Below are 27,500 nucleotides of genomic sequence, written 5' to 3'. Positions count from 1 at the left end.
GCTTATGAGTTAGTTGTTTACTGTTGATGTTGGGAGAAATTAAACACACAAAATTTGTTATGGCCATAAGATTCATTATTATTTGTAAGAAAGAGTTAAATGAGTCAGCTCGTAATTCAGATCTGTTAGATAATCTGACTGAAACTCTTTTTTCTGTTGAGCTTTTTTTAAAAATAGCAATGAAGCAGGTTTAAAAAGTCTTCATTGAATCTCCTTTAGTCATTAGAGAGAAAAGGAATGGTAAATACTAAATATGCAAAGGTAAATGCTATAAGAGTTGACTGATGCTAGTAGGTAAATGATATACTGGTCGTACTCCTCAGTTTAAAATGAAGTAGCAATATATATATATATATATATATATATATATATATATATATATATATATATATATATATATATATATATATATATATATATACGAGTACACATGTTGGTTGACTGTCTGGCCCTGTGGCAAGAACTCGCAGTGGACGATGCCCCTCACATCGAAGAAAGCGATCAACATGACCTTGAAGCTGGACCTGGACTGCCTTGCTTTCTTCGGCCGTGGCGACGCCGGACTCTTCCATTGAAGGCTCTGGCGTTTGGTCTCCGGGTCGTACTCAAATACCCAGGACTCATCGCCGGTGATGACTCTCCTGAGCAAGTCTGGTTCAGTTTCCAGACGCTCGAGGATGTCCTGACACACCTGCATGCGTCGTCCCTTCTGGTCATCGTTCAGGAGTCTCGGCACCATCTTCGCACAGACTTTCCGCATGCCCAGATCTTCAGTGATAATCTTCCACACGCTGTTGTGGTTCATGCCAAGCTCATCTGCGATCTTTCGAACAGTCAACCGACGATCGTCACGCACCATCTGCTTGACACGCTCAACATTGGCCTCATTCCTGCTCGTTGAGGGTCTTCCACTCCTGGGGTCATCTTCCACGTCCTCCCGGCCCTCTTTGAACCTCTTGCACCACTCAAAAACACGTGAGCGTGACATTGTCTCATCCCCGTACACTTTTTGCAGCATACCCAGTGCTTCTGACGGCGTTTTCCCCAACTGCACCAAAAACTTCAAGTTTGTTCGCTGTTCAGCGCTCATTGTTAAACGACCTGCAACAGAGGACATGATTTTAAAAGCACGTAAGAAAAAGATTAGTGACTGTAGAGGGTTGGGAGCGCAGTTGTATACTCCAGAAGGATTACTTTGAAGGGGAAATATGGTGGTTTGTGGCTTGGGTTTGAAATTCATCTTTTAGGACACCAGTCCTGGAACTTTAATGACACACCGGTGTGTCATTAAAGTTCCAGGACTGGTGCCACACAAGTTTTATTTCACATCCAGGCTACAAACTATAGGTTATCTCCTTCGAAGTAATCCCCCTGGCACCGCATGCACTTGTCCATCCTTCTCTGCCAGGCTTGCATGCACTGCTGGAAGGATTCTTGCGGGATGCTCCTCAGCTCCGTCGTCACGGCCTTTTTGATGTCGTCCGCATCATCAAAACGGGTCCCCTTCATGACCTCCTTGAGCTTGGGGAAGAGGAAGAAGTTGCACGGAGCGAGGTCAGGTGAGTAGGGCGGTTGCTCCAGCACGGCGATGTTCTTCTTGGCCAAGAACTCTCTGATGCTCAGGGCATTGTGAGCAGGCGCATTGTCGTGGTGAAGCAGCCACGAGTTGCCCTGCCACAACTCCCGCCTCTTCTCGCGCACTGCACGAAGCAGACGCCGCAGTACTTCTTTGTACTCGTATATATATATATATATATATATATATATATATAATATATAGTATATACAGCAAGTGTTTCAATGAATCATGGAGTGTGCTACTTGTGTTATGCTCAATCCGTGCTCAAAACTGACAAGTCACCAATATTTTGCATACCAGCACCATCCTGAATTGTCATGCTCAGTCCTTCTTGTCATGGTTGTTTTCCCTGCATCATCCTGACTCCCAGAATGAAGTGTAGGACTGTCACACTGCCTTAACATGGCACACTTGTGTTAGGTAGCCTTTTAACACCTCCATGTATTTGTATCATGATGGGAGGCCAACGCTTCTGCAGGTATGAATGAAGGAATTAGTGAGTTCTGGGCCAGGCAAGCAACATGCTGTGAATGAGGGTGATAGGTGGGAATATTTAGGAATGTTTCATATATGGACTGCCATGTGCAGACCTGATTTTTTGCTGCTTCCCTTGTTTTCTTATGTTCTTATGTTAACATATTCATAGTTCATCACCAAAGTATTTGCCCAAAAATATGTTAAGTAACACAATAAAATAAAATGCTTTGACTGAATTATAATGCAGTGTTACTTTTCATCACTACTTTTATGTAATATTACCATTTAATAATGTATGAGTTATTGTACCAGTAAAGTAAGTAGGTGTGAGGAGATGCTGGGTGATGAGGGCAAGTGCAGGAGGATGTGTAGTGTGTGTTAATGGAAAGGGTTGGGGTGGAAGACACTTGTAGCCATGCAAAAAGGGTGGTGACAGGAGGCCAGCACCTGTACTGTCACTGATTGATGGAGGGAAAGAAGGAGTGGAGTGGGGTGGGAGATGAGTGTGATAAGAGATGCATTAAGGAGATGGAAGATTGTCAGGAGGTGTAATTACATGGCAGTTGGTTGGCAGTCATCTGTAGGGACAGCAAGATAATTTAGGGACAGTACTGTTTATTCTTCAGCAATTATTTTTGTATAGCAAAGATTATGTAATAGATAACCAATGTTATATCACTTTTATTGCAAATGCTTCCCATTCAAGACTGGTCCTGTATTATGTAATTGTTCAATAGAAAATATGTGAAAATAGCTTTGTATTGGAAATTATTCAAAATGATCTATAAAAAGGATCTTTAGTAATGGAAACAGGTACATTCACTGATACTTAGTGTATGCATTTGCTGAAAGGTCACAGATTCATAATATTAAAAACTCATTAATACTGGAGCTAATGAGTGGTTGAAAGAAGACAAGAATATTCATAATAATATGCATATATAAGAGTTTAAAGATTCACAGTATTAAAAACTCATTAATGTTGGGTGTGTGGGTGAAGGTGGGAGACAAGGGGAGGGAAGCATTGGCAGGTGGGGAAGATAAGGAGCAAGGGCAGGTAGAGAGGGCAGGATGGGGAAGCAAGGACATCCTGCTGGTTGAGACCATTACCCTCATGCTGGTCTTCCCATCTCTGAGAGCAGCTCTGACAAAGCAAAAAGTAATTTCCTTTTCAAAGACAAATCCATATTTATTTGTTTCCTAAAGGAGACTTTAGGATGATATTTACTTGAGGTTTGTGGTGCAAGCTTCAATTTTGCCATGAAAGAAATATTGTCACAAGTAGGTAAGCTGAAATTCATCTAATGGCCATTATATGTAATTTCTTTCCAACTACTTACTATTTCAGATATAAAACAGCATTATAAGAAGCTTACCAGGCCTATTCCTGTTAATGCCTATCTGGTAGATTCTATATCTGATATAAAATATTATTATTAGCCTTACTTTTAAACTTACTGTAAATACTATGAAGTGTTTGAGAAGGTTACTGAGGTTACTGCCATGGAAATTGTCAAGTATAATGTCATACTTTAATCTGTGTAAAGGGCAAGGAAAATGCAGAAAGCCCACATACATTATGTGAGGTGGCTGAGCATTGTGTACCCCTGATGGTGGCTTATATCTCTGGTAACCTTTATGACCAGAGGAAGGAGGAGGGTTGGTAGACTGTTGTGGGCTTGTAGGGGTCTCCTCAGTGTTGCTTCCTCCTGTTTTTTTGTACTCTATTTTTTTTTTAGAGATTTTGTTAAGAGTGCTTTCATATGGTTGATCTGTCCATCTGTTTATTTTAACAATTTATTTTTCTGTCTTTCTATCTGTTTCTGTTTCTCCCTATCTGTCTTTCTGTCTGCTTCTAAATATCTGCCTACCTGTACTACTAAAAAGATAAAAAAAAAAATGTTGAATGTCAATATTGCATGCTTTTTCAAAACACTGAAGAATAGCCAATATCTTAATAGATATAAAATAATTTTCCCTACATAAGGCTCTATAAGAAACAATGGCAGCTACTCTTTATTCATTCCTTGAGTTACTTTTCCCCAGTGGCCATAGAGCTACAGCACGGAGGTGGAGGTGATGCTGTAGAAGTGAGCTGAATGTGGTGTGTAACATTGGCTTAGAGGTGATCAGCCTTTGGAGAGGGGCCGTAGCTGCCTCCCATATAGGGACTAATCGAGTTCTGGGGAGGCGGGTCTGGCTGGCCTCTGTGAGACAATTGGACAGTTGGAGATTATGGTGGGAGATGCCTGGATGTGCCCTATAGATGTTTGTATGGTTGCCTCCCTCCAAGGGTCCCTTAAAGTTGTGTACACTCTGTAGGACGTATTTCTTACCTTATCGAATTATGAAAATTTGCTTTCATTAATCTCACCTGTCAAAGTCACTGCTATGGAATGTCTGCCACTACACTGAACAATGTGGGCTGGGCTGCCACATGTATGATGATTTTTGTCCTGCCCTAAATTTAAGATCCAGACTTAGAGAAATGTTTAAGTGAAACTTTGAGCCAGAAACTGAAAGAGAATGAAAGGTGATGAAAAATATCCACTGCTTAGTAGAGTTTGAAGGAAAAAATGATACAGTAAAATCCCTCTTATCCGGCATCAATGGGACCGCTGACATGCCGGATACTTGAATAGAAGTAAAATTATGCCCACAATCACCACCCTACACTCACGCATCTTACCATAACAAAGATCAGCTGATCGCTGTGCCGCGCGTCGCCGCCCGTGCTGCCACCTCACACTCACCAGCACAGTTGTAGCATTGGGCCTGTAATTGTGACTCCTTCTGATCTTTTCAAGCTGAACTACTCGTATAACACTTTGTCCATCATTTCATTATGATGATACTGCAGTGTGTGATGATTTTCCACTACCTTTGGGGTGTCGGTGACTTTCATGTAATCCCGCAACTTTTTCGTTTGGGATTTAATGTCATAAATAGTTGATGAGCCCACACCATATTCTGCCATTAGTTGCTGTCTGTTTTCACCTCTCTCTAATCATCGACAAATTTCTACCTTCTGCTTAAGTGTAAGCACAACACGCTTCCTCTTTTCTACAACTTTAGGTATGATGAAGGCGTCAGGTGATAAACAGTGCACATGCGGGACTGAGTCACTGAGTAAACACAGTGCAGTGGACCACAGGTGGTGCGAAGCAGTGTGCTCTGGTGGCAAGGGGACAAAGTATGCCTCACGCGGGAATTTTAATCAATTTTATGAGTACACATTGATTTTTTATAGATTTTAAGGCTCAGGGAAAAATGTGCCGGATACTTGAAGCTGCCGGATACTTGAATGCCGGATGAGAGGGATTTTACTGTATTAGGGGTTGGCCTGGTGGCGCCCATGCTGGGAGGGGGTGCATTTCGGGCATCGCAGCGGGATATTGGCAGCAGCATTATGTGATGGGATATCCGGCTGGCGTTAGTCAACCCTTGCGAATCCAACCCTTCGTGGTATTCCTTCTCCCCCCTCATTGGGTCTCCTCCTGTTCCCCCCCATGAAAGTGTAGTGGCCCCCAGGCTTGGAGGAGGGCCTTTGTTACACCATTTGGCCAAGTTTCCTGTTGGGTGCACAGCCATATTGGTAGGTTGGCTGATCAGGCACCACCTGTCTGGTGTGAGGCTCTGCCCCTCCTGCCCATGTGTAGTTGCAGTGGTGGTTGTGACAGCGGTGGTAGTGGTGGTAACACAGTGGTCATATGGTGGTGCTCACATGGCGTTTGGTGGCTCAAGAACTGTGAGATAGTGATCTGTGTAATACTCCAGCAAGTTTCTTGTTATAATCCTGTAATCAAAGGGCTTTTTACAACGCAGTGAAGTGAATAGATGAGTACCCTGTTGTGGTTACATTAGCAACTTTTTGTATGTGTCATTGTATGAAGGACTGTGCCAGTAGTCAGTAACCTTGAAATGTTATTGAGGAATCTGCTGCACACACATTGTTATGACTTATGACTGAGTAAGTATTTAATGGTATAGTGATAGCATGGTTTCTTATCTTCACAAGACACACATGTGAGGTGGTGTACTCTTGGCAGCAGTGCAGCAACACACAGGACAAGAGATTTTTGGGAAAATGTTATGTCTTGTGTAGCTGTGGTGTAGCACTTTGAGAGTTGGCTTATATCAAGACTGAAGGATATTATTTTATCCCTGCAAGTACAGTAGTGTGCTACAGTATTTTGTGCAATAATTGCCAATGGCTGTTATGTGTCTAGACCACAGTGATCTGTAGCTCAGTGAAGGCTTATTGATTTGAGCTTTTCTTTTCCAAGTAAGAAAAATATTTAGGCTTGGTGGTGGCCATAGAGTGGAATCATTAATCATAATGGGATCATTGAAGGAGTGGGGACAGAGGGCAGGTACACCTGGGTGGCAGGAGGCTCACTAATGCTTCCTGGCCAGGCAGGAGGCCTCCCTCCACCCACCATCAAGGATCACAAATTACTAGAGGTACTGGAAACACTGAGGAACAGTTATGAGTCCTGAGAAATTACTGCTGTGATGAAAATATAGGGTGTGTACTGCTTTACATAATGTGTAGTGTGTGTGTGTGTGTGTGTGTGTGTGTGTGTGTGTGTGTGTGTGTGTGTGTGTGTGTGTATAGACACATTTTGTTTATATTTTCAATGATGAAGATTGTGAGTGTTTTGGTTGAGGTTTCATGGATGACTATAATTGCTCTGAACATGAAGGGAACATTATATCCTTTATGTAGTTGTAATGGTTGCCATGTGATATGTTTTTATAGTTTATTTCTATACATAAACCATGTATGCTTTCTTTTTAGTATATATACATAACATATTTAAGCATTAACTGTTGTTGAAAACCAGGCAAGCTATATTCATCATTTATTCATGAATAGTTCTTATTGTAAGATTTTTAAAGCATATTTGGATCAAATTTTATCATAAGAGCTTTAATGTTTTAGGCACCAATATATTATTGTTTATCTGATGACCCCCACAAGTTGGTGATGGGAAAAACAAACCACAGCATCATAGGTTGTAGCTTTGTACATCAAATTTGTTACAAGAATAACAGAAAGAGTGTTGACAGTATTTGTGTAATTACTGTTCATCCTTTGCTTGCAGGTGAGCATTTACTGTCTCCTGAGAAAAACATCAGCAGAGGAGACGTGACCCTTGACTCTGTGTCTCCTCTCAACTCTCCATCCTTCACCCTCAATGAGACAGTACCAGACTTCAATCTTGACTTCAACCTTGATGAAGCCTTGAAATTTGTTGGACTGAACTGTTCTGAGACTGGGGAAACTGTCTGGAAGGTGAGCTGTCTATTTTGCAGTAGATATTACCATTAGGAGATAATAGATTACTTATTAGTCCATTGGCTATTATGACTTTGCCTTATACTGAAGGAAATTGCCTGGTTGGATGACTGGAATATACTCATTTAAAAGGATGTTAATGCACAGTCAGTGAAGAGCTTGGTCAGAAGCTATGAAAGTGTTATCTCAGCCCTCAGAGCCTGAACCCACCTCTGACAATAAGGAAAGCCCTGGTAAGGAGGAGGAGGACAGCTTAGACACCTTGAACGACACCCTGGACGATATGATCCAGACCTCCCAGCTTCATCCTCAACACCTGTGCTCACTACAGGTAAGTGTCTGCCTCTCCTGTGCATGGTCATCCAGAATATAAGAATGGGAGGAAAGGAGATCATAAAAGACCAGCTGACCCACACAAAGTGGCTCCTGGTCAGTTCAGGGCAGTATGAGGTTCTTCCCTGTCTGAGCACCAGTGTAATATGTCATTTAAAAATTAAATATTTTTTCCATGGTTTGTTGAAAAAGAAGGGAATTGCAATGTGATATTAAATATAAATATTCCAGAATAAGCATTTTCTCATGCGTTAAGCCTGTATGGCAGACTGAACCAATTTAAGGTTATTACAAAGCTAGCTCAAATAAAAAGCACAGCCATTCCATCTCAAATTTTTAACTGGTGCTTTTTTGGGAGAGAACACCAAGATTTATTTATTTTTATTTTTTTTTATTTATTTATTTTTTTTACTTTTTTGTGCATTTGACTTGGCTTTATATTCATATGCCAAGACAAGAAAAGAAACAAGTAAATAAATATAGATCAACAGATGCAAACAGTATACAGTACTCGCAGAGAATGGTGACGATGAATGAAATGACCAGAAGGACATACAGGAATAAAACAAATGGTACAAGATAATGATCTGCTGTGGTGCAAGTGGATGATCAATCAGGTGTGCTGAAAACTAGACAGGTTTATATTTTGTTTTCTGTCTTAAGTATTTAGTAATTTGATGTTTTACTTTTCTGAACCTTATTCTGTAGACCTTTGTTGTGGTAAACGATTTATTATTAATGTCCATATGTTGAAGAACACTTCTTTTCTTGATAATCACCTATGATGTGACCACAAACAAAATTCCTTCTTTCTGATCTGTCCACTGTAAGTCCCTTGACATTGACACTCAACATTCACACTTGACATTCACACACTCAGTCTCAGGTAGTAATTTTGCCATACCAGCATCAAAAGTGAATTAATATTGATCACTAGATAGATAACACACACAATAGCAGTAGTGGAGCATAGTGTGATGAGGATGTCAAGGAACGGCGTGGCATTAACCAGTGACTTACAGTGGCACAGAAACACAACCTCCTTGGCGGTGCGGGATGTGGAGTGATCGAGTCAGACAGACGGGAGTGGTGTGCTGTCATCGTTCAGTCTGCAGTCAGGTCATTACGGCGTGAGGTGAGGCGTGGGAGAGTGGTGGGGAGAGGAGAGGAGAGGGAAGGAGGAGGGTTGCGGATTTCAGTCAAGTAATGTCTTGGTGTTGTTTTGAACATTTCCTGCATGACAAGGTGAGCTTAGCGGGCCGTGACGCACTGGGTTCCTTACTGACTGCTGCTCATCCAACGCCGCCACCACCACCACCACCACCACTATATCCAGACCATCTCCACCTCTATCACCACCTCCATTACCTTCCCTTACCTCCACTTCTGTTTCTTCCATTATTTTTCTAGAGACTATTAGTACACAATCTTAGTAGAACACACAGTTTCATGTTTTTATTTTATTCTATTTTTGGCATGAAATGTCATGTTAATTTAACAAAATGATGTATTATTATTATTATTATTATTATTATTATTATTATTATTATTATTATTATTATTATTATTATTGTTATTATTATTATTATTGTCGTTATTATTATCATCATCATCATCCTTCTTCTTCTTCTTCTTCTTCTTCTTCTTCTTCTTCTTCTTATTATTATTATTATTATTATTATTATTATTATTATTATTATCATTGCAGTTTTTATATAGCAAATACCGAAAAATCGCACGTTACTTTAACTTACAAAAATACAAACAAATTATTCTAAACCAAATCTTGTACTTGTTAATCTACTAACTTTCATATCAATAAATCCTTCACTCACTATCTCTCTCTGCCTGACTGACAATACCTGACTGAATGACCAATAGATAAAATACCAAACACTACCACCACGCGTATTTTGCTATGATAACTACACATCATCTCGTACTTGCCAGTCTACTTTCACGTCAATAAGTTCCTCACACTCATCTCTCCCTACCTGACTAACAACACCTGACTGTTTGACCAATAGATGAAATACCAAATCATCAATAAAATCTCTCTGTTTCCCTGCCAGACTGAGTATACACGGGCGACTAACCAATAGATAAAATACTACACACTACTACAAATACTACTACACGGGCGACTAACCAATAGATAAAATACTACCACTTTTATTCTGCAAAGATAACCTTGCTGGTCAAAGCAGTTTAGCGATGTTTTTTTTACTTTTCCAACCTAGAAAACTCCCCGGGTGTGTATTCTGCTGTCAGTCACCTCGCCGTGTTTGCTTCCTCAGGGTACTGCTCGGGCTGCATCCCACTCGACGAATCAAAATATTTTACAGGTAGTGCAAACGGTGGTATATGTAGTGGGGAGTAGTGGTAGTGATGGTCAGTAGTAGAAATATGAATAGTGGGGCTTGTGTTAGTGAAAAAAAAAAGTTGTAACTTTTTTTTTTGTAGAAGAGATAGAGAGAGAGAGAGCGCTGTCTGGTAGCATTGTTGTTTATCATGGAGCCTCCTGTTGTGTTTACCGAGTGGCTGCCGCGTGGTGAAGTATTGGTGCTAAATACACATGAGGCTGAGAGTGCGTGTTTTTGTTTTCACAAGCTTAGTGTGTGTGTGTGTGTGTGTGTGTGTGTGTGTGTGTGTGTGTGTGTGTGTGTGTGTGTGTGTGTGTGTGTGTGTGTGTGTGTGTGTGTGTGATTCACCTACAGTCGTCTGCTGGTCACCGAGCCAGCTGTTACCCTATGGAAAGAGCTCAGAGATCATAGTGACCGATCTTTGGGTAGGACTGAGACCACTTACACACCACACACCGGGACAGCAAGGTCACAACCCTTCGGGTTACATCTTGTATCTACTTGCTGCTAGGTGAACAGGGCCTACACATTAAGAGGCTCGCCCATTTACCTCGTGTCTGTGTGTGTGTGTGTGTTACAGTGCTTGTGTTTGCTCACACAAGGCGGTTTTCTTATCAGATTTTTTTTATCTTTGTAATGTTGAACAATCTTGACGCTTTTTAGTAGTTCTTGTATCATTCGTTCAGGACTTCTTGTGCTGCTGGTGGATTGAATTGGCAGTGTTCAGGAAACAAAACACATACATTTACGGCAGATTACCCAGGGAGTGTATTTCACTGCAGAGTAACATTACGGAATATGATAGACGGTTTCCTCTACAAGCAAAGTAAGAGAGAATAGCAAGTGATATATAGACAGAAAGCCACAGCTGTCATGGACGATAATGACTTAGAAATTGAGGATGGGAAGGGAGACGAAAAAGATAATGATGACAAATGAGAAGTTGGCTGGCGGCAAGGTTACACTAGTTTGGTTCTTATGCCTTCAAAACGAGACGGCCAACATTTCAGACACCTGTCCGTGAAAATATAGTCTTCGTAATTAAAAATAGTCCAGCAAGATATTTTTAGCATCTATATTTCATGGGCTTGAAGTTGGTGGTAGCGAAACAAGAGTTTGTTTTTTTATGCCTTCAAAACGAGAGGTACAACGTTTTAGGAAATAGCGTGTGACAGAATAAAATCTTCCCTATTGAAATTGGTACCATAAAATACTTTTAGCATCTATATTTCTTGATTATGAAGGTGATGGTAACTTACCGTAGCAAAATAAATTAACGCATTTCTGAATCACATGTGCTTTGTTGCAGTGTCGCAGTACCTAAGTGAATTAACACTTTGACTACAACACGGGGTAGCGAAAAAAAAAAAAAAAATGAACGGACAGACGGATGATTTTTTTCCGGTCACACGCCGAGAAACATCTACCTTATGTACTCTTGTCGGCATACTAATAGTTGCAGAATTTGCTCATGTTTATCAAGCGTTGCTCGTCGAGTGTTGGTTCAGGTGCTGATAGCGGCGGTGGTGTTGGTGATAATGGTGATGGAGGGTGTGTTGATGGTGATGACAGTGGTGGTATGGTGATGACGGCAGGGAGGCAGCGGTGTCGGCGGCATTCAGAACAGCAGTCACGCTTATCCGCGTTGTTAAGATATTTGCTTTTATTTGCCACCTTTTGTCTTGCATGTATCTGTAAGTGTGGTAAATATGCTTTATAGAGGGACTGCCTGCCTAGTGTAGTCTTGTAGCTTCCATTATACTCTTATGTACATGGCAGGATATATGAGACTTTCAATTCTTAAGTTATGTTATGCACTTTGCCTTGGCCTCCTTGTGTGAGATTGTCACTCGGTTGATATGCTTTCGAGTTTTAGGTATGTTGGGCAATGTTCTGAAACACTACTAAACCTCACTTCCACTGCTTTTAAAAGGCTCCGGATGAAGTTACATGGGTGTTGAGGTGCTTATGCAGGTCTAATGCCAAATTAACAAGATTTCAAATTTATCAACAGGAGAAATCTTTCTTGAGAACCCAGCTAATCATCTATGTGGACTCTGAAAATTATCATAGTGAGAGAGCAGAGCACTTCAGAATATGGGCCATGGTTTTACACATGCATCACTACCCACTGCATGCTCCAGCAGCAGCAGCAGCAGCAGATAGCTAAATGCTGCACCACCCATCAAGAGGATGAAGATTGCAGCCACATCAGAGAGGCTGGCTGTGAATTTAGTCTTCCTGCCACACGTTGAAGTTCCTGCTGATAGCCAATTGGTCCTCACCTTGTTCATCAGGCTTGACTCTTGCATCTTCTGAAGGCTGTAGGAAGAGTAAGTAAGGTGAGTGTATGAGGGTTTGTAGGGAGAGAAAGTCTGGTACAGAAGATTGAAAAGGAATTGTGTCACTGTGGAAGAAAACTGAAGTATATCATTATGCTTTTATGTTGTGTAATAATATAGCAGTAAAATGCAGGCTGTATGGAAATAAAGGCACATCAGGATTTTATAAGAAGATTAAATTTTATAGGGAAGATTAAAAAGGAATATTGTGTCATTGTATCTGTCTCTTGCACCTTCCTTTCTGACTCCCATCCTTTGCAGTTCCATCCCTCCATCCACTTTCTGTCTTCTCAATCTTAATTCACACACATACACACACGTGCACACACACCTGTGGTCAAATAACTTCCTAAAGGTGAATTTTTTTTGCAGCCCAATAGCATTGCCTCCTGTGATGTATTGGACTGGCAGTTCCTTGATTCTGGAGGAGTCTGCAATAGGAAGACCACAAATGTAGTAGTTCGTTGTGACATCCATACCTATGAACATGTATTTACCTGCCAAGTGAGTTTTTTATTTGTTTGACGTATTTATTTTCTCTTTTTTTTAATATAACAGGAGGACTGGCCAAGGACAACAAAAAGAGCAAAAGAAAAGAAAACAAGACCCACTGAACTGCCAGTCCCAAAAGAAAATTCAAAAAGATCATCCAAAATTGGAAGATGTGTCTTGAAACCTCCCTCTTGAAAGAATTTGCATCTTAGGAAGGAGGAGGTACAGAAGCATGTAGGGAGTGTGGGATTAGCTAACAGTGAGATACTGGTGGTGGTTATGCTAAATTGAGGAATGTTTGTGGTTTTATCTAAATGAAGAATGAATCTGGCTAATTTATTTTACCTGGTGGAAGAATCTTAATGTTTTCATTTATCAGAGGCAAGATATGAAGCAAATGTTTATATGACAATTTCAAGTTTGTATCTTTCTCACTATGAGGAGGACTAATTGATGCTTTTTAATGACCTGTAAAGGAATTTTGTTCAACATTGCTTCATCTTAAGGGATTCAAGGATTAACAAAACCAGACCAAAAAATTCCCAAAGCATTCCAAAACAAGAGAAATAATGAAAAACACTGAAAAACACACTCAAATCATCAACAGATGTATCCAAAGCATCAAAAAGACACAAAGAGAGATGAATATTTCATGAGAAACAATTAGAATATAAAAAAATACTAAAATCTTGAAAAATACACCAAAACATCAAAAAGACAAAAAAAGGGAGATGAAGAGACCATGACATAGTGAAGATTTTCCTGACACCAACGTGGAAGTTGCTTCTCCAGTCCCTCACTGTGGGAGCTGTGAAGGACTTACCATTCAAGACCTTCTCCAGTCCCTCACTGTGGGAGCTGTGAAGGACTTACCATTCAAGACCTTCTCCAGTCCCTCACTGTGGGAGTTGTGAAGGACTTACCATTCAAGACCTTCTCCAGTCCCTCAGTGTAGGAGTTGTGAAGGACTTACCTTTCAACACCTTCTCCAGTCCCTCACTGTGGGAGCTGTGAAGGACTTACCATTCAAGACCTTCTCCAGTCCCTCACTGTGGGAGTTGTGAAGGACTTACCATTCAAGACCTTCTCCAGTCCCTCACTGTGGGAGCTGTGAAGGACTTACCATTCAAGACCTTCTCCAGTCCCTCAGTGTAGGAGTTCACTAAGTTATCTGGGGACCTCAGCACCACTTTCCACTTTCTGCCATGCCTTTCTCAGCACACGGCACTCACCTGTCTGGGAGCCCACACAGGTTTGCTGCTCCCAGGGAAGAAGAGAAGGCACGTTATAATCTAGCCAGACTGATGTGGTGATATGAGATTGTTCACATCCTAGGTGGTTATTGGAGGCAATCTTGATAAAGGACTAATTAAAAGGGCCTGGAGAAAGCCAGTTGAAGGAAGATCAAGGTAAAAAGTGAGTGAGATGGAAGGATGGAATTGTGCTAGAGCTGCTAAGGATGGGAGTCACAGAAGAAGATGCAAGGGACAGACACAACCAAAGAAGACTTGTGCATGGTGCCAGCCCCTCACTCCAGAGAAGCAGCAAAAACAGAAAAAGAGGAAGGTAGTCACATCAGTATTTTACACAGTCTAGCCTAACAGTCAGTTAGTTTTTGGTAGACTCTGGAACACTCTGCCTACTTCTATATTTCCTCCTTCTTATGACTAGAACTCTTTCAAGAGGAAAGTTTCAAGGCACTTACCCTCCAATTTTGGATGATCCTTTTGGTCTTAAGGGAATGGCACCTAAGTGGGTCTTTTTTTTTTTTTTTTTTTTTTTTTTCCCTCCCAAAGCCAATGCCCCTCAAGTAAGAAGAAAAAAGAAAAAAAAATTAACTCACAAATCCAGGGGTGGATTTAAGGTGGTGTCATACTAGCACTTTTTCCGTCGATTTTTCATCGTTCCACATGAACTTATCGCATGAATTTGTCAGACGATCAGGATTGTTTCCTCCTGCAAATTTCCGCCTTTGTTTATATTTCCAAGACCAAGACCAAGACTTTCTGTGTGGCTTCAACCTGTCTCACAGAGCGTTATTACCACCTCTACGCTTCGTCATGGAAGGAAAACCACATCCAAGTTGGACACGCCGTTCAGAGGAGATCCTTGTGGAAAGCATAAGGAGCCATAAGTGCCTCTGGGACCACAAGGATGAATCTTGTATGAAGAAAGGCCTGAAAAGAGCGGCTCACAACACAGTCACCTGTGCCCTCCAATACTGTGTCTCACAGTACACAGTATTAGTTTCAGAGTAGCGTATCTTTGCTGCAGTGTGGACTCCATGTTTGTTTGCACTCCTTGGGCTGTGCCAACGGAAAGTTTCAGATGAAACACCATTTGTGTGCGACAGGCCGCAGCCAAGATATCCACGATTTTCAGAAAAACGATGGAAAAAGTTGACGGAAAAAGTGTTGGTGTGACACACCACCTTGAGGTCTGTGGAGGCCCATGGCCAGCCTGAGATATTTATATTAATGTTTTTATGTATCTATATTCCATTCAATTTTTTAATATATATAATATAATCTAGAGAAAAGAGCATATTTATTTAGTGTAAATGAAACAAAAGCAGCTGTATTAATAATGATAAAAAATGTTAAAAAGTTCATAGAAAATTAGTGTTTACTGATTAATTTGAGTTTCTTTCACTTACAGAATGCTTAATTATGTAAGGGACTCCCCAGATTGTGGAGATCCCAACATTGTGGAAGCCTCTGGCCCCTGGGCAGCTGCCCTCTTTGCCCACTCCTAAATCAAGGGCCCTGCACAAATTTCTCTCTCTCTCTCTCTCTCTCTCTCTCTCTCTCTCTCTCTCTCTCTCTCTCTCTCTCTCTCTCTCTCTCTCTCTCTCTCTCTCTCTCTCTCTCTCTCTCTCTCTCTGTCTGTCTGTCTGTCTGTCTGTCTGTCTGTCTCTCTCTCTCTCTCTCTCTCTCTCTCTCTCTCTCTCTCTCTCTCTCTCTCTCTCTCTCTCTCTCTCTCTCTCTCTCTCTCTCTCTCTCTCTCTCTCTCTCTCTCTCTCTCTCTCTCTCTCTCTCTCTGAAGTGTGGATGGTATATCAGCACAGGGAGCAAAAAACCAAGGAGCCAGTGAGGCTGTCACTTTGAAGAGGTCATTGTTGTTGCATCCAGCATCCCAGCCTGACTGCCTAGACAGCTCCTGCAGGTTGCTGAAGGGCAGAGTCACAGACTGCTCCACTGCCAGGTGTGAGACCAGTGTGGCAGAGTATGATGTGTACACAATGAGGGACACACCACAGCCAACCCTGTAGGTGACCCATGCTGCACTGCTGATTGGGTAGGTGTTGGAGCCTGCAGAAGGAGGAGGAGGAGGAGGGGGGGAAGATGCTATAAAAAAAGCAATTTTAAAACCTGGAAAATGATGCAAAAGCAATTTAAATCTTTGAAAGGGACAAAAGTAGATAATTTTAAATTCAAGTGTTGAAAAGACCATTTTAAAATGTTTCAGAGATAAAAATGCAATTTAAAAATTTTCTCACCATTTCTGAAAGATTTAAACATTATATCTTACTAAGAAAACTGTTGATACCTTCATCATGAGAACTACTGATAACAAAATTAAATACATTACTTACGATATCCATAACAGTTGTATCAACACCACTTGCTTGCATTGCTCATGCCAGAACCAATTGAAGTTAATATCAACACAATTATGGAAATACATCAGATGTCATGTGAAGTTTACCAATTTTAAATCTATCCTTTAATGATTGTCTTCCTGTATTCCCATCTTACCAAACATTAAACACCACTACCCTTGTATTCATCTAACAGTCCCACCCATATACACATGTACACCCATCAAAAAAATGTTGTCACCTTTATGGTGTGTTACAGTATGACACATCACACAATGATTTCTGGTATAACTCATGCAGTATGGTGCAAAGTTGGTAACCCTGCTGTGCCAAGTTGCTAGTTACTGGGGAATTTGTGACTGGTATAATATATGATCCTGGTATGATGTGGAAAATGCACTCCATGAACCATTATTTGCTCTACAGAATGAACTACACTAAAGTGATAATAGTATGGGATGTTTACGAGGGAGAAGAATGGAGAGGGGGGGGACAGGAAGACGTACCAACCTCTACAAGTCATCACGGCTGCTGTGCCAGTGTTTGTTGCGGTCAATTTCAGAACCTAGAGTAACAAAAAATATTTTGACAGGTGTACTAGCTAACTAACCGGACACTAAACATTGCTATCCTGCAGCTAACCAGTCCTTGCATTCAACTAACAGTCTCACCCTTTCAGGTCCTCACCTTGCTGTAGGAGACCTGATAACATGTACCAGCCATTTTACCAAACACTAAACACTACCACCATTGAACTGACCAGTCCCACACCCCAACAGGTCCTCACTTTGCTGTAGGAGAGCTGACAACACGTACCAGCCAGCAACTCCCATGCTGACAGGCTTCTCCCCCATGGGTATGTAGCACCTCTGGAGTTGGTCAGCAAAGAAGAGGATGCTAGCCAAACCTATCATGTTAGTCAGGATGCACCAGTACAGAGCTGTGTCCATTGGGGTTGTGTAGGCTAGTAGCATCTTGTCAAGATCCTCATAGGTGGCCACAAACAGTTTATAGCTATGAGAGGAGGACTTGCCTTGTGAACATCACATTGGGGTGAGTGTTTAATCTGATTTTGTGTTACTTTGTTTTGTGGGGAGTGAGTGTTAATGTGATTTTTTGTTAAGTGAATGCTGTGCCTGGGCTCCTGAGGTGTAGTGTGGTGTGGTGGGCCATAAGACTGTCCCTTTCCACTAGGGCCTGACAGGTATTAAGAGTGTGAAGGATGTGTGTGTGGTGCCTTGTTTGGGCCATCTTGTGTGTGATTGCCAGCCTGATATATACAGAAAAATAAGTTATTAGTGGAGCTGAGAGTGTGAATGTGTGGTGGTTTGTCTGGGGTGTCCTGTGGGGGATTGTTTGGCCTGGTATGTAAATACATTATTATTTGGGTTAACTGTGAATGTTGTATGTGTGAATATATGGTGCATTGTCTGGGCCACCCTGTATGGGGTTGCCAATGTGGTATATAGATATATCAATCAAATTATTTGACATTTCATATTGTAAACATTTTGCTGATCCAAGTTAATCTGTTAAGGGAGTGCTTTGTTCACTATCCTTAAATCATTATTTGATCATCACTTGTGTATATATATAGGCTGGGTGTAGGTAACAACTTTCAGCCTCTCTTCAGTGATGGACAATTCAGAGACAGTGAGGTCAGCTTCCCCTGACTGCAAAGCTCCTACCATGCCCGTCCACTCATTGTTTGAGCTGTCCTTCAGTTTCCCTCTAGTACCTTCAGACTGTACAAGTCTCTCTCTCTCTCTCTCTCTCTCTCTCTTTCTCTTCTATATCTGCATGTTTATCTCCTCCTTCATGCATCACCAAATACCACCAACTGTTCTATGTATCCTTGCATCTAAGATTTGTCCTAATTTTGCAGGAAGCCCACCCCAGCAGCCCAGCCTCCCCTGACAGCTGTCATCATCTGCTGCCTTGCCTGGGAGGACCATAGACACAGCTTGTCTCTGATGTCTTCCCCACAATGCCTTGTCTTTGTTGGCTTCAGTGCAATTTGTTTGTCTTCAGTTTAAATAGTATTGTATATACTATCTTGTCTTCACCATCTTGAAATGTGAAGGATGTTCTTGACAAACAAACAAGGTAGTATTGTATAATTATTACTTTAAATATTCTTAAATTATCTTGAAATTTGTAAAAAAAAAAAATGTGTAAAAAGAAAGCAAATACAGATGATTATCCCTGTAGTGAAGGAGGAAGGACTCAATATCCCTGTAGTGAAGGAGGAAGGACTCAATATCCCTGTAGTGAAGGAGGAAGGACTCAATATCCCTGTAGTGAAGGAGGAAGGACTCAATTTTTTTTAAGTTTAAGGTGTGATTTGCACATAGAGGCTCCTGGATTTCCCTGTAGAGTGACCCTCCCTGAATGCAGGGAGGGACGGTGCCTCTATGTACAAATCGCACCTTAAACTTAGTATTTTGTAGTGAAGCCTTAAACTTAGTATTTTGTAGTGAAGGAGGGAGGAAGGACTCCTTTCTGAGTCCTTCCTCCTTCACTACAGGGATATTGATCTCTATAAATAATTTTTTTTTACAAAGCTAGCTAACAATTATAAGGCAGATTACATTGAGTCATAATTATTAAGCAAATTTATTTTTTTTTTCACAATACAATTATTAAATTTGACAAATTACAGTGAGTTTTATTTTTCATCAAGTAATTTCTTTGTTCATACACATCTTTCCATGATGAAGGAGGGTGGACAGTGAATTGGTGCTCCTGAGCCTCAGGACAGCAACACCACTTTCTTGCCGGGTTCACGTATGGCTTTGGTTCACCCACGGCTCCATCTTCTGCAATGTTTAGCAACTGACAGGCAGGGTTCAGACAGAGCTGGGTTCTCTTCAACTGTGATGACGGAAGGCCCAATTCAGTCAGAGCACTTCACTTCAGGACGGATTTGACAGGCAGCGGAGTTCATCCTCCAATTTTACCAGGATTCCACAAAGCTGACAGCCCCCAGGTTCATCTTCCACTTCATCTCTTCTTCAGAACCTCTTAAAGCTTCTAATTCCTGCCAGCCCACTCTCCACTCCTCAGCACTGATCACCTGGTCCCTCCTGGCTTGACTGGACTGGTGGGCTTCAGCACAAATCAGCTGTCAATGCAGGAGTGAGATGGCAGCCTAAACTTTCTTGCATCAAGGCAGCAGGCAGTCCTTCACTCTTCTGTGTCAATCCTGGAAGGAAATCAGTTCTTAGTGATACACTCTAGAGAACCATCAACAGATTCTATACATGATGAGTAAAGCAGTATTACATGTAGTCGTACTATATTTCCTAATATCAAAGACACCACCTATTTATCTCTATACCTGGCTGGCAATCCCACACAGGGTAGTCCAGACAAAGCACCACACACACACACATTTACACTCTTAGTCCTGTCACCCCCTCCCAGTGGAAAGGAACAGTTATGGATCACCCTACTAAACCCCAATATAATCTAAACTGGAAACTTCACATCTCATCTCATTTGCTAAAACAGCTTCTACGAAGTTAGGCATTCTGAAACATCTCTTCCAGTTTTTCTCACCATCCCCCAGCTGCTAACTCTGTACAAGGGCCTTATCCATCCATGTGTGGAGTATGCTTCACATGCCTGGGGCGGTTCCACTCGTACTGCTCTTCTAGACAGGGTGGAATTAAAAGCTTTTTGTCTCATCAACTCCTCTCCTCTAACTGACTGTCTTCAGCCTCTCTCTCATCACCACAATGTTGCATCTCTAGCTGTCTTCTACCACTATTTTCATGCTAACTGCTCTTCTGATCTTACTAACTGCATACCTCCCCTCCTCCCGTGGCCTCACTGCACAAGACTTTCTTCTTTCTCTCACCTCTATTGTGTCCACCTCTCTAATACAAGAGTTAACCAGTATTCTCAGTCATTCATCCCTTTCTCTGGCAAACTCTGGAACTCCCTGCCTGCTTCTGTATTTCCACCTTCCTATGACTTTAATTCCTTCAAGAGGGAGGTTTCAAGACATTTATCCTTCAATTTCTGACTACTGCTTTGGACAGTGTTTGGGGATCAGCACCTCAGTGGGCTTTTTTCTTTATTGGATTTTTGCTGCCCTTGGCCAGTGTCCCTCTTGCATTAAAAAAAAAAAAAAAAAAACTGCATGAAAGAGAAAGAGGAGACCTAATAATGTACAAATTAGTAAACAATATAGAAAGAATAGACAGAAACGACCTGTTACCACAGATGAAAGAGGGAGAGAAAGAGACATGAAGGGGCATAGGAAGACAATAAAGAAGAGTGGATGTTCAAGTGACATCAAGAAATACAACTTCCCATATGGAACTATTGAAATCCAGAATGATTTGAAGTAAGAGGTAGTTGTGGCAAACAGTGTACATAGGTTTAAAGAGAAGCTGGTTATGGAGACAACAACATGAGCTTTGGCTTGCTCCCTGTACAATACAACTAGGTAAATACAACTATAGTCTTTTTATTCTTAGAAGAATGTTTAGGCATTGGCTGAGATCTGTTAGATACTCTGCCACATCACACAATTTCTCTTAAATATATCAATTCTTTTTACTCTCTATTGAAACTGGAATATTGAGTACGGATTATTCAGCTCATCAAACCAAGCAGTGCTATGAATGGTTTGGGTTCTAAGATAATAAATAGTCTGGATCTTACATAAATATCAAAACATTTGACAACATAGCTTTGCAGCGTTACCATTTTGGTGGAGCACCTGGGATGCTTACTGATAGGGTCAGGTGACTCAGGTCAGTGAGAGGGGTGGCTCCTACTCTTGAGGGACACTCCCATGATGGAAGCAACTCCCAAGTGCTCGCATGTTCTTCACAGCTGGGAGAAATAACTTACTTACAACAAGAATAAGTATTTTTAGAAGAGAAGGGCCTATAAAGGTCCAGTCATTGCATCCTCCACAGCAATACTTCCAACAACCATAGCCAATCATGTGAGTGAGACAACAGTACCACCAATCTGCTCTGCCCAAAATTGAGATTACGCAAATCAATTACCATGAAGAAATGAATTATACAAAAATTATTCACACAGTATCATACAATACTGAGAGAGAGAGAGAGAGAGAGACAGTCACCTGTCCTTTCCACCAAAGTGTTAAACTGATAATTGGTCCTGTAGAGACAATGCAACTCACAGGGAATTCCCCTACTCGACCAATGCCCAAACGTTCTTCTGGGAGTAAAAACACCATAGGTAAATACACACACACACACACACACACACACACACACACACACACACCTTGTTTACTTACTGATATTGTGGCAAGTGGGTGTCAATTTCTGGTCCTGTCTTGGTCAGCTAATGTCAATTCCTAGTGGTGTCTTGGTCAACTGACGTCAGTTCTTGTTGCTATCAAGTGACCAGTCTCCCCAGCAGAGATTTCCTCAAAATTGAAAAAAAAAAGAGGAATCAAATAACCTAGAGTCAATGCATGTGTGTGTGTGTGTGTGTGTGTGTGCAGCCTGCAGTCTGGGTGTTAGTTCTTGGTAATGGAAGATCTGTGTGTGTGTGTGTGTGTAGTGTCAGTTCTTGGAACTTCCAGTTATTCTAATAACTTCCAGTTATTGGAAGATCAGTGTGTGTGTGTGTGTGTGTGTGTGTGTGTGTGTGTGTTTACCTAGTAGTGGTTTACGGGAGGGGAGTAATCTCATAGTCTCTATGTCTATCCAGTTTGGTCTTAAGAGCATGGACAGTTTGGACATTGACAACGTCTTCAGAGTTCATTCCATTTGTTAACACTTCTGTGAGGAAAACTATACTGCTTGATGTCTCTTCTACAGTTAACTTTCAGCAACTTCTTACTGTGTCCCCTTGTACTCTGTGTCTAAATTTATAAAACATTCTTTGTCTACGTGTGTGTGTGTGTGTGAGGCATGTATGATAGGATGTACACCACATAAAGATCTCCAGCAGATCCCTATTAATATTTACCACTTAATGAAATAAGAATAATGCACAAGAACATGAAATTATAAGAAAAAAATAACAAAAACTATACAAAACACCGCCATGATGCATTAACACAAAAACAATAAACAGAAGAAAAATAAACGTGAAAAGACAAGAAAATCACGCACAACCCCAAAAAATTTACTCATAAATGTAAAAAAAAAATAAATAAATAAGTAAATAAATAAATAAACAGCAGGCAAGCCATTAGGATGCAGGCCAGACTGACGCTGTCCTACCACGCCCCCCTCCTCCCACCGCAGGCCCCCAGCTGTGTGGAGAGCTGCCTGGCTCTCCACACGGGCCGCCAAACGCACAGTCCCTCCGCCAGCTTGTCCACATATACTTTCACTTAAACTTACTCTCATCTATTTCCACCACTTTTGTATACGCATATGTATTGTGAATAAAAGTACTCAATCTGAATCTGCTGCCTTGATACTCTCGCGGAGGCCTACATAACAGCCTGATCCAAAATTACAGCCCATTTGAATCGGTGGGCAGCACAAATGTCACATTCCTGTTACGCAGCACTGCCTGACCACACAATACCACCCACACACACGCGTTGTTCAGCGAGTATTCCTCACCACACGTGCATGATGTGGCTGCTTCATGAGGCGCCTTTATTGATAATATTATCCCAGAATGCTAATGTATTATGACATATTTCTGCACCTACCGGCTTCTTATAAAAACACTTATTTCCGGTCTCCTATTACTCCTTCACCTTATTTACCATATCTTACTGATTATAGACACTTTAGAGTATATTTAGGATAACTGACACACGTGTACACAACTCACCTGAGGATAAAATGGTGAAATAAGATGGAAAAACACACACCGACGTCCATTTCGGAATTTCCTCTGCTTCTTCTTGTAGCCTCATCTTTCATTACTCAAGAATTCGGTTCCTGTTGCACTTAAAACATTATTAAAAACGCAATTACTCAGAAAATAAGATAAATTTGATGAAACTGTCAAATAAACAAAGTACATACTGCCACAATAGCAAAAAGTAGCAAAAGCAAAAAAAATCGTCTGCTTTGAACAGGTGACGTGGGAACCTACCGAGTACTTACAATTATTACGCAATATTCCCTCTTGCTTTAATTCCTCACCATGGGCTGTTCAAATGTGATGCTGCTGTTTTGAGTGTGACGCTGCATGGTGATGCCTGGGTACTGGTGGTGGTTGTGTGTGTCTGATGGTGAGGTTTGTGGGGAAACTGATGTGTGTGGTGATGATGCCTGGGTACTGGTGGTGATGCTGTGTTGCTGTTGTGTTATTCTTAGACAACAGAATCACATCATCTTTATCTTAGACATAACAGCATTACAGCCTCATTATCTTAGATCTAACAGCATCACAGGGTATCTTAGACATCACATCATTATTATCTTAGACCTAACAGCACAACATCATAATCTGACCCTCAGCATCACAGCATCTTAATCTTATTATCACTGTTATGTGATGCTGTTTTGCGTTTGTATGTAATGTTGTTCTGCTTGTGATGTTGTCATGCCTAAAATAATGTTGTTACAGAATTGTGATGCTGTGCTAATGCTGATGTGCTGTAATGCCTGAAATAATGTGCTAATCCTGCTGCACTAACATTAACCCTTTAAGCGTTTCTTTTCTAGAAAAAGAAGTTCTTCCTCAACAAGAAGCAAAAAACCAGTAACTTTACTGCATTTTCTTACACCTACTTCATTTTACAGTTCCTCTATGGGAAAAAAATATTCCAAACAAGAAACTAAATACGTAACGGCGGTGGAGGTGGTGACACCAGAGCTGGTGGTGGTGGTGGTTGTGTCGAGGGAGCCTGTTACCTTTTTTTTATACGCCTCCTTCCTTGTCCACTTTGCACACTCCTTTTCTTTCCAAGAACACCTGAGGAAATGCTGGGTGGTTGCTTTTTGTGTTTCAATGATAAAGAGGCTGTGGCAGCAGTAGGATCAGGCGTATCTGTGGTGGTGGTTGCAATAACAGGGTCCGCAATGGTTGAGGCGGTGGCGAGTGACACGGCGTAGTTTCTCTTTCCTGTTACCACGTGTTATATGCTTCACGCGCCTTACCCTTATTGTTTTAACAGGTTTTAGGTCCATCGATGACCCAGAGGAAGACGAATCTGGACTTTGACCTGGTGACAATTTGTAGTAATAATGATGTGTGTATATTTAATGGTAGACTAGATGAAGAGCTTAGAGTGGGGAAACCCACAACTACTTATGCTACACTGGTGGATTATGTCACTGGCTCACCAACACTGTTCAGAAAAATGAACAGGAATTTAGAATACTAGATTTTGATCCGCTGTACTCAGATATTCATTGTGGTACACATGTACAACTAAAAGTTAATATTGAAAAGAAAAGAAATAATGATGGAAGTAATATACCTGTGAATAATTGTAGCTTAACAGGGAAATGGAGTGCAACAAAGGAAGATGATTATAAAGCAGAAATTAATGAAGGTGAGGTAAAGGAGTTAATAGAGCAGAGGGATTTTATGTCTGCTGAAGAGGTGAATTCTTGGTTAAAGAACACATTGTCAGAACCACCTATAAAGGTATTCACACCCAAAAAAAAGGAAAAATTTTGTTAAACAAAGTAATAATGTAAGCCTATTTGTGTGTGACAATCAATGCTGGAAAACAAGGAAAGCCTACTATAAGGCTAGACGTAAATATAATCGAAGAAGGAGTGAAGAAAATTATAGTCATGACAGAAAAAAGTAAGAAATATAAGGCTGATTAGAAAAGAGTGCAGAGTAAAGAGAAGGAAAGCTTGGTGACTAAGTTAAAATAAAACAATAATAAAGGTCCCAAAAAATATTGGAAAATATCAAGAGAAAGAAATGTTAATAATAGTAAGACTACACTAACAGCAGAAATTCTAATTTTCATCATCACTTCAAGAGTTTATCAGAAGATATTAATGCAGTTGATGGACATTGAATGGAACCAGAAAGTGTTGCACATGAGTTAGGAGAAAGGCAAGTATTGAATGAGCCTACAACAGAAAATGAGGTGGTGAAAGCTGTTGGAAAACTCAAGAAAGACAAAGCACCTGGTTATGATAACATCGTTAATGAACACATCAAAGGTGATAAAAATATCCTTCTTAATCTGTATGTTAAAATGTTTAATAGAATTCTAGATACAGGAGACTTACCAGAGCAATGGCTAATAGGGGTTATTTATTGTTCCTTTGTATAAAAATAAAGGTGATGTTGATGAGCCACATAATTATAGGGCTATAACTTTACTAAGTTGTTTAAGTAAGCTTTTCACATCAATAGCTAATGACAGACTAACACACTATTCAAACAGATTCAATATTGTAAAAGAAACACAAGGTGGGTTTCGGCAAGGTTACAGTACCTCGACCATATATTTTTACTGAAGTGTATCACGGACTTGTTCTTATGGAAGAGGAGAAAACTGTTCTGTCTCTTTATTGACTACAGGAAAGCTTCTGACACAATATGGAGGGATGGGCTTTGGTACAAGACGGTGAAAGAAAATATAGGTGGTAAAGTACTTAATGTTATTAGAAATATGTACATGAATATAAAGTCATGTGTAAAATTTTACCAAAAAACATCTGACACTTTCATTTGTACTAAAGGAGTAAGACAGGGAGAAGATCTCTCTCCATTGCTGTTTGCTCTATAAGTTAATGATATACAAGATTCCCTGGTAGAAAACAACTGTAATTATCTGTTATCTGATGATAATTTTCTTGATTTACATTTAAATCTATTGGTTATGATGTATGCTGACGACACAGTTATTTTAGCTAATAGTGAAGATGAAATTAAAAATATTCTCAAAGCAATGGAATTATATTGTGAGCAATGGAAGTTAGATGTGAATAACAGCAAAACAAAGGTTGTAGTGTTTAGTAGAGGGAGGGTGAATTATGGCACCTATGACTTTGTCTTTAGAGAAGAGAATATCCAAACAATAAGTGAATATCAGTACCTAGGAGTTTTACTTAATTACAATAGAAGATTTAGAATTGCCCAATTAGAACAAAAAAGTGCTTCTAGAGCGACGTATTCACTGACTGGGAAATGCCGTAAACACGACCCACCGCTTGATACGACTGTGATGCCAATTATGACACACGGTTGTGGAATATGCGGTTGTACTGTTGATAGAGAGTTGAAACAATTGCTGATGAAATTTTTTAAACACGTATTATATGTCCATAAGAATACAAGTAGAGACATTGTGTACGGTGAGTTAGGAGAACATCCCATTGCTGTTATTATTAACACTAGAATGATAGCATACTGGTCAAGGCTGATAACAGGTAAAACTACATAAGTAAGCATGATGATGTATAGGAGTTTATTATATCTAGACTCAACGAACACGTCCTCATCTCCTTGGCTCGGTCATATAAGAAATATTGTGAATAGCTGTGGCATGTCAGGCGTATGGTTAGATCAATATATTAATTATCCTGAATGGTTAAAGAAAGCTGTGGAAAGGAAACTGAAGGATCAATGGATTTCAACATGGTACAGTAATATTTCAACAAAGGGAATTTATGTACGAAATGTAGAAGTAATGTTGTGGGAGATGAATTTCATATTATGTTGTTATGTTCTCACGAAAATATTGTTGAACTACAGAACAGATATATCCCAAACTATTACAGAAATAACACAACAATGAATAAGTTTGCTGAACTGATGCAAAGTAAAAATTCAGAAATTTTGACCAACATAGCTTATTTTTTCTTAAGAGCTGTCTATCAAATGTTCAGGTAATGTATTTAATTAAGAGTATTACTTCAGGAGTTATTATTATTATTGTTACTGTTTAATTATAGTTACGATTGAAATTATTTGGTTATCATTATTATGTTAGTTTAATTGTAGTTATGATTTATTATTAAATTTTTATTATGATTTAGTTATTGTTTAATTTTAGTTATGATGGAAATTATACGAGGAGCTGTGCTCCAGACTTTGCTTACAAAGTCTGAGCAAAATAAATTGAATT

The 27,500-nt window shown here is 40.4% G+C and overlaps 2 protein-coding genes across 47 annotated transcripts in view; one reads left to right on the top strand and one right to left on the bottom strand.

The window, feature by feature from the left end:
- Positions 1-12,237, top strand: part of LOC135097706 (uncharacterized) — a 25,373-nt gene extending 13,136 nt beyond the window's left edge. The window contains exons 3-7 of one of the 3 annotated variants that reach the window (XR_010265999.1): positions 7,165-7,355; positions 7,549-7,689; positions 8,209-8,308; positions 9,932-10,036; positions 12,069-12,084. Coding sequence is in view for 2 of the 3 variants with exons in the window: in XM_063999693.1 (XP_063855763.1) it covers positions 7,165-7,355; positions 7,549-7,689; positions 9,932-10,036; positions 12,069-12,224 (593 nt within the window). In the remaining variant the exon portion in view is untranslated. Of the gene's footprint in view, positions 1-7,164; positions 7,356-7,548; positions 7,690-8,208; positions 8,805-9,931; positions 10,037-12,068 lie in introns of those variants that run through there. The other 2 variants (XM_063999693.1, XM_063999694.1) reach the window with 2 other exon arrangements.
- A 4-nt stretch (positions 12,238-12,241) lies between these two features.
- Positions 12,242-27,500, bottom strand: part of LOC135097707 (uncharacterized) — a 97,850-nt gene continuing 82,591 nt past the window's right edge. For 4 of the 44 annotated variants that reach the window (XR_010266008.1, XR_010266006.1, XR_010266010.1 and 1 more), the window contains 4 exons: positions 23,282-23,391; positions 21,777-21,908; positions 21,235-21,337; positions 19,090-19,694 (listed from right to left, as the gene is read on the bottom strand). The gene's annotated coding sequence lies outside the window, so the exon portion shown is untranslated. The other 40 variants (XR_010266042.1, XR_010266040.1, XR_010266043.1 and 37 more) reach the window with 30 other exon arrangements.

Source organism: Scylla paramamosain, unplaced genomic scaffold (genome assembly GCF_035594125.1).
Source record: "Scylla paramamosain isolate STU-SP2022 unplaced genomic scaffold, ASM3559412v1 Contig29, whole genome shotgun sequence".
In the NCBI taxonomy this organism is placed as follows: Eukaryota; Metazoa; Arthropoda; class Malacostraca; order Decapoda; family Portunidae; genus Scylla; species Scylla paramamosain.
This window is presented reverse-complemented; position numbering and strand designations above follow the sequence as displayed.